At 39.7% G+C, this 7,913-nt stretch overlaps 1 protein-coding gene across 1 annotated transcript; it reads right to left on the bottom strand.

Annotated features, from left to right (window-relative positions):
• Nucleotides 1–1,087: 1,087 nt before the first annotated feature.
• On the bottom strand, nucleotides 1,088–7,628 carry LOC124867737 (stonustoxin subunit alpha-like; the record flags this gene model as incomplete). Its single annotated transcript, XM_047364317.1, has 3 exons — nucleotides 1,088–1,774; nucleotides 2,130–3,596; nucleotides 7,514–7,628. Coding segments are annotated over 3 exons (2,124 nt in total), but the record flags the coding sequence as incomplete, so codon positions are not given.
• Between the last annotated feature and the right edge of the window lie 285 nt (nucleotides 7,629–7,913).

Genomic DNA, 7,913 nt, shown 5'->3' with positions numbered 1-7,913 from the left:
CAGACCCACTAATCAACCTTATTTAAAAAACTGCTTTGCTGCAATCTGTTTTTAGTAAACTGACAGCAGCTTTCTGAGGAAAACAGTCGCTGGGTCAATGAGCAGAATCAGTTGCAACACGCAGCAACCAACAACAGCTTGCTGAGCGGTTCTCACAGCACAGAGTCACAACTGGCTATAAGCTATAGCTATAGCTATAAATACCCACTCCCATCCACATAAAACTCTGCACAAAATGTCTTTCGATTCCCGGCTGGGGCTCTTTCTGCATGGAGTTTGCATGTTCTCCCTCTGCATGCGTGGGTTCTCACCAGGTACTCCGGCTTCCTCCCACAGTCCAAAGACATGCCTGTTAGGTTAATTGGTAACTCTAAATTGCCCTTAAGTGTATGAATGAGTGTGCGCATGGTTGTTTGTGTGTTGTCCTGCGATGGACTGGCGACCTGTCCAGGGTGTACCGTGCTTCTCGCCCATAGACTGCTGGAGATAGACACCAGCTTCCCCGCGACCCACTATGGAATAAGCGGTAGAAAATGATTGACTGACTATATATATATATATATATATATATATATATATATATATATATATATATATATATATATATATATAACTATATACAGAAAAATATAACAATAATTTAGCGCAATAAACGAAAACAACTGTTTAGTCAAAATTTAATTGGTGCTGCAGGGTTGAAGCTTTATAATGGGAGAAATAACTTTAGTAGATTTAGGACGGTCTAGCATTATTGTTTTTTTGTTGTTTTTTTGTTTTTACTTTATTGAGATTCAGAATAGAAACAGACAACAAAAACATGATAGCTAACACTTTAGATCTTAAACCACAGTTTTGGTGTGCCACCTTTCTGCAATCTGTGCCCCTACCTGCCCCCCCAAGAACAAAAATCTAGGGACGCCCCTGGAAGGGTGTCTGAGTTTCCCTCCTGGATCTGTTGCCTCTGCGAATCCATCTCAGATAAGCAGAAGACATTGGACAGATGGATGTCTAATAAATTAAAACCTTATTTTTCTTTGGAAAAAAACTCAAATTTTTGGGTGGATTTACAAAATTGTAATGCCAATAACTTGCCTAAAGCTTCATTTAGATGGTCTGGGAAAGTTCAAAAGCTTTAGCTTTTTTAGCCATCATCTGATTATGACCTTGTTACCTTGTTAAGTGTAAAAACATCAGGTTCATGTAATTCCACAGTATCTGACTCAATGGTCCTCTTACACTGGGCAGAAAACAGCAAAGTTAGATTTTTCCCAGATGTAGAAACCTGGGTAAAGTGGTGCAGTGAATCGGTTCTCAAAGGTGTACAGATGGGTCAAAGTGTCAGAGGACACTTGGTAGAAGGACATAGTGCCACCCGGACAATCTAAATACACCCCAATTCTGTTGCATCCAGTAGGAAGAGCAGAAGACCACATCTTACTACGATTGTGCCACGCACGGAGAACATTGTCATTAACACCAAAATACCAGGAGACGTTATTATATCCAAATCCAGTGTGTCTACCCCCTCCTTTTCTTGGACTGCTTTCATGTGCGAGACCTACACCAAGCTCTTTAGTAATTTCACTGCTCCACACTACCTCAAAGTAATGACACCCTGTCAGACCTTCCCTGCACAGAACCTGGGGATATGAATCAAACCTCTTCTCTGTTTTAGGATATCTTTGCCAGGCTCCACATGTTGCCTTCTTGTCTCCTTCAGACAGAATGAGGTACCCATTCACAGTTTCTGTGTCCAAAGTAGGATCACAGGAGTCTGTTGGATAAAAACAAACAACCTGTCATTGTTCATCTCATAGACTCAGGCTAAAACAATGACAGATTTATTCATTATTTAACACCCTCATGTTGACTAAGAAACGATTAACTAGCTGGGATCGGGACACTTTTAAAAGTGCGGTTTAATACCAGCGGCCATCGTTGTTGGATCAAATCAACAGTATTTTTTCAGGTTTATGGAATAAAGACCTTCTTTAGTAGATGTGTGAATTTACTAAGTTATTATTGAACCAGAGCATAGCTGGTTAAATGTTTTTGAGCAATAACTTCTTAAACTTAGCAGTTGGTTTGAATTATGTCTGTCTGAAGTGGAAATAAGAGTTTGGACTTACACCAGATTAAATCTTCTTTATTCGTCACATTTCTCACTCGATGAATGGCAGGTTTTGAGAAGTCTTTAGTTTTCAAGACACCTTTCCTGTAACGGTAGATGGTTGCTCCTCTGAACTCCTCGTTTGGCAGTGCTGCTACAAGGAAAGTGAATCTGCTGCTGCTCTTCAGGCCTTTAGCAGTTTCTGAGATCATGTTGGCTTTCTGTGTGATGTTTTCTAAGACCTCACCAGAGAAGAACCACTGGTCTTTAGAAGGTGGAGTCACACAGGTTGGAGTTTCTTTAAAATAATTATCCATCTGGTCCATGTAGGGGTCATTACTTTCAATTGAGGTAAAAACAAAGCAGAGGGCATCTTCTACACCAAGAACTTGTCTATCCAAGTCTGACTCTTCTGGGATGATCTTGATTCCCTTCATAATATCTAAACAGGATGTGATGACGTTAATTTCTCTGTCTAAATTATCAAGCCACTTCTCTAAATTGTCCTGGCTGAAGGGAGACTTTTCCTGCTCATCAAGGAAATTTTCTAAGCATTCTTCTTCTTCTTCTTCACCTTCACGAATGAGGGGAATTTTCTCTTGCATGGTCTGTTGGATTGTTTTCACATAGTCTTCACACAGATGTTGGAAGCATTGCAACTTTTTGTTTATCGGTGGAAAAGTTTTCACGACTTCCCTTTCCAGGGTTTCATTGCATCTCATTTGTATTTCTCTGATACCTTCCAGAACATTTGCAGCTTTTTTGAGTAAACCCTCATAAAGGTCTCCCTTTAGCTGAGGTGCAGCTGGATCCAGATTCTTCAGAGGGGTCAGCCAGACTCTAACAGGAACTGATTTCTCTCCATTTTGTCCAAGAAGGGCTGGAAGCTTTCTGTAGGTATCTACTGCTTCTTTAAATGTTGTAGTGTTCTTTTCCAGAATGAAATCACCATAAAATTTACAGGATACTTTGTCCATTACCTTTTTTTCTTCTTCTTGCAGATGTTTGAGAACATTTCCTTCAAGATCCAGTTTTGGTATCTTGTTTATTAAACTTTGCATTTTTGCCTTCATGCTGTGCAGACTGCTACTGTCCAACATCTCGCTGTCAAACACAAAGAAAGCATTCGCCCCATAAAGGATGCCTGTGACTACATGTGTTGCATGGCTATTTTTAATAACATCTTTAGATTGCAGTTTCTTGGCATCTTGATGGTTCAGAGCCAGCCGTTCGTATGCAGTTGTTGCTTTGTACTCAAGAATGACTCTGCTCTGGTTCTTGAACTTCTTCTTATCATTTAGATAGTTGGCAGATCCTCCAACTTCAACCAGACCACTCAGAACACCGGCCATCAGAGACGCATCAGCCTTCAGCAGAGAAGCCTTGGTTTCAATGGAGTCTGAAGCAGTAGTTTCATAATCGCTACTGTTCTGGGTTGTTCTTATGGTGAATTTTTGAATAGTTTCTCTGTCCCACAGAGTAAAATCTGTTGAAAAAATGCAAAACTATCAATACATTTTTCATCAAAAGTACGTATTGTGTTTCTGTTTTGTTGAAAGTTGTTACACTCAAAGGTACCGGAACAATGGAGCAAGTGGAGCAACTGCTTTCGTGTTTTAAAAAGTGTGATTGAATAGAGTAGAAAGGAAATATCTTTTATCATCCCACAGTGGAGAAAATTAAGGATATCAGCAGCAAGGTGAAAGGCAAATAGAAGCATGGAGATATGCACAAGGGTAAAAATATAAGAAAAAAACAGAATAAGAATAACAGACTCTACATTAAGGAATAATTTACAACTTCAGTAAAACAAATAGTGTAGTTATTAAAAATAGCATAATCAGATTTAAAGAAATGTAAAGCTAAATAGGGTGATTTAAAAAATTACAAACAAGACTAGACTATTTACAAGAAGGGAAAAAACATTGCAAATAACAGCAGGGATGTGAACTCTTAATGAGTTTCTTGGGAGCAGTGATGGTTATAAAGTCTAACAGCTGCTGGGAAGAAGGATCTGTTTTTACACCCCTTTATGCACCTAGGATGCAGCAGTCTGTCACTGAAGGAGCTCTCCACTTCATGCATGGGGTGGGAGACATTGTTAACCAGTAATGTTTTTTTTTGCTACTCCTTCTGTCCCCCACCACCAGGACTGGGTTGAGGGGACATCCTAGGATGGGGCTGGCCTTGCTGATTAGGTGATTACCTGTGGTATTACCGGAGTACAACAAAAAAGGACACAAAAACAATATGTCAGCCAACATATCGTTTAATCGCTCCCCTTCAGTGTGGATGTTAACCAAACCCTCAGAAGCGCATGGATGCTTCTTGTTTTTCCCCTCACATTCCCAGTTTGTCAAAACCGTTGAAAATTACTATCATTATTTGTTGATTATTCTATGGCCCCACACCAATAGAACCAGGGCTTGGTAACGGTCTAGGGCCGGTAGCTGGGGACCCCAGATCTATCCATTCAGACAACCATATTCAGAAAAGTTAATCAGAATTGACTTTATAAGACTGCTGCATTTCCTCTATGTAGTACCACCAAAATCAGGGTAGACTAAGTACTGTTACCCCTATGAATAAAACAAAAAAACCTAACATTTTTAGGTTGGTTGTAGCTTTTCTATCCCTAGGAGTGGATTTAAAGATATACAATTCTAATTTTTTGTGAAGAATCAACAACAAGTGGGACACAATCGTGAAGTGGAATTAAATTTATTGGATGGGTCAAACTTTTTTAACAAATAAAAAACTGAAAAGGGGGGCGTGCAATATTATTCAGCCCCTTTACTTTCAGTGCAGCAAACTCACTCCAGAAGTTCAGTGAGGATCTCTGAATTATCCAATGTTGTCCCAAATGACTGATGATGATAAATAGAATCCACCTGTGTGTAATCAAGTCTCCGGAGTACTTTCGCAAGGCACTGTAGTCAGTCCGTCTTTCAAAGATGGTGCAACAGACTGTTTACATGCAAGAATGCAGTTCTAGCTTAATGACAGAAAGTCGAACCAATATTTCATGCAAAACATCATGTCTTCCAGTTGCACTCTGTAAATCTGATTGGTGTTTCAGACTCCTGATTTAATATAAATTATCTTTACTGTGACATTTTTGAGTTATTCCATCACATAGGGACATTAAAAACCTTCTGTAGTTTCTGTTGCTGCACTTTACACATGGGAACCCTTTTGGTTTCACACAGGTAATCTCTGCATGATAAGGGGTCGATAGCTTAGCGTTAGCTTCGCACCATTATGAATACACTCAATCTCTGTTTGAGTCTCCTCCTCTCTCCTGCTCTGTATAAGATGTTTAGTTACTTCTCTGCCTCCTTTAGTATTAATGAAACGTAGTATATTTCTTATTGTTGTGGCTTTGGAAGCAGGGGTGTCAAAATTTGAGGCCTAGCTCTGCTTTGTTTAAAAACCAGCAGATGGTTGTGGCCCCTTAGCCAGAGCAGAGCCACTAAGGGTAGTTCCCTGTCGTGGTACTACACCTATTACATGGCCTGGGACCCCCTGCGACCCTATCCCAGGCCATGTAATACAAATTGCAAAGCACTACCTTCTTTTTGCTGTTTTGTATAGTCCACCAGGCCCTTAATCTCAATTTTTAGGTCAATTATGTGATTTCGTGATAAATACAGAAAAGGTAATTATCATAGGGGTTTTAAGAATCATGTCGACACTCAAAATGATAGACTAAAGGTAACTTTTAAACTACCTTAGATTCCATTGGCTTTGCCCAAAACATTAACAGATTGGCTCACTACTGTCTTCATACTCTGGACCTTGTGTGACATATTACATTGAGTGTCTACAAATAACAGTATTTTCTCATAACCCTGTCATGCCTGACAATGTTTTATTGACCGTCGATTTAATGTAACAGAGTATTCCACCCCTAAAAGAAAATTTTATTATATGACTTTAATTATAATAGATCTTTATGAGACAATAATGTTACAACTTTCTGACATATAAAGCCCTTAATGATCTAGCTCCATCATACATCAGAGATCTGATTGGTCCATATGTTCCTAACAGAGCACTTTGTTCTCAGACTGCAGGTTTACTGGTGGTTCCTAGAGTCTCTAGAAGTAGAATGGGAGGCAGATCCTTTAGTTATCAGGCTCCTCTCCTGTGGAACCAGCTCCCAGTTTTAGTCCGTGAGGCAGACACCCTGTCTACTTTTAAGGCTAGGCTTAAAACTTTCCTTTTTGATAAAGCTTATAGTTAGAGTGGCTTAGGTTATCCTGAGTTATCTCTGTAGTTATGCTGCTATAGGCTTAGGCTGCTGGAGAACATAATGACCACTTTCACTCTCTCTGCTACATACTCCTACTACTCTCCAATTTTGCGTTATTAGCTGTTATTTCAGCTTTTAACTTTATAGTCTCTCTCTTTACTCTTCCTAGAAGCTACAACTAGCCTGGCTTTGTGTTTAGCTGTGGCACCTTCCTGGAGGGGGCATCAGCTGAACTTCTGCTGCCAACATGTTAATACTCACCTTCTACAGATGATCCACTTGGCCCTGTCTTTCAGTGTTTAACCCTTTCTCTCTCCTAGACATGGCTACTGGCTGAGCTTCTACTGTGACTAACTCTATGTGCTCTCTTTCAGACTCTAAACTTGAAAACTGGCTCAGAGTTCATCTGCTTAACTGTTTTTTTCTCCTAGATGAAGCAACTTAAGGAGCTATTACTACATTTAACGTTTTACTTTTCTTTAACATAGAACGTACATGCATGCTCAGTATGAGGGCCTGCTGTGAAGTAAACAACATAATGCCAGTGACTGTCCACTGTCTCTACGTGCTCATCCAGGAGGAGTGAATGCTGCAAGTCACTGACTGGATGCAATCTGCTGGGTTTCGGTCCAGCTGCTTCATGTCTATCAGTCTCTTTGCTTTCAGCTGTGCCATGCCCTTTATACACACTGCTTTTCTGTTTACTCCTCCTGAATAGATACTGTTTGTCATGCCAAGCCCAGCCAGTCCATGTCCTTGACTGTTTGCCTCGCCATACCTATTGAGGACTGTTTTGTTCATGCTAAGCCAAGCCTATTCATGTCTGCATCTGTTAGATCCTGTCTGCTTCCTGCCTGTCTGCATTCTGGGGTCTGATCCAAGAACCACTTTTTTTCCAATTGAATTGACTTTGTAAAGTGGCTTGAGATGACATTTGTTGTGAATTGGCAATATATAAATAAATCGATATAATGTAGGTCACGGAAAATAAAATAATAATTAAATAATGTTCCACTTTAACATTGGTTAAATAAGAGTAGATGATGAGGGGCTCCAGAAGACTTCACATAGTTCTCCAGATGTTTCTAAGTTCTTCCTCAAATTTAAAGCATTAATAATGAATATTAGCAGGTATCATTTTATCTCACCTGTGATCAGTTGATCCTGGCGAGCGTCATATAGCATTCCTAACCCAAAAGGCCGACCCAAGGCAACCACATTCCTTTGATCTGAGGTCATGTCTTCAACCTGAAAGGACAGATTCACAAGTCAAACATCTTTTAAAACTTCTAACAAAAAGATATTAGATACAGAAACCATTGGTACCTGCCTAAGCCTCTTGGATATTTTGTTCTGTTCATCAACTTCTAACTGATATTTTTTGTGAATGTGGATTTTTTAACAAACAAGATTCTCGGTACCACAGCTATTAGACCATCAATAGCTTTAACAATAAAATGACTTTGGAGCCATGGACATCGTGTTCTCAGGTGGAACTGGAAAGCACAAGATCATGAACATTTTAAATGGTTCTTCTGACTCACTCAA

Source organism: Girardinichthys multiradiatus, chromosome 5, assembly GCF_021462225.1.
Source record: "Girardinichthys multiradiatus isolate DD_20200921_A chromosome 5, DD_fGirMul_XY1, whole genome shotgun sequence".
Lineage (NCBI taxonomy): Eukaryota > Metazoa > Chordata > Actinopteri > Cyprinodontiformes > Goodeidae > Girardinichthys > Girardinichthys multiradiatus.
The sequence above is the reverse complement of the archived record's forward strand: the minus strand, read 5'-3'. Positions and strand labels throughout refer to the sequence as shown.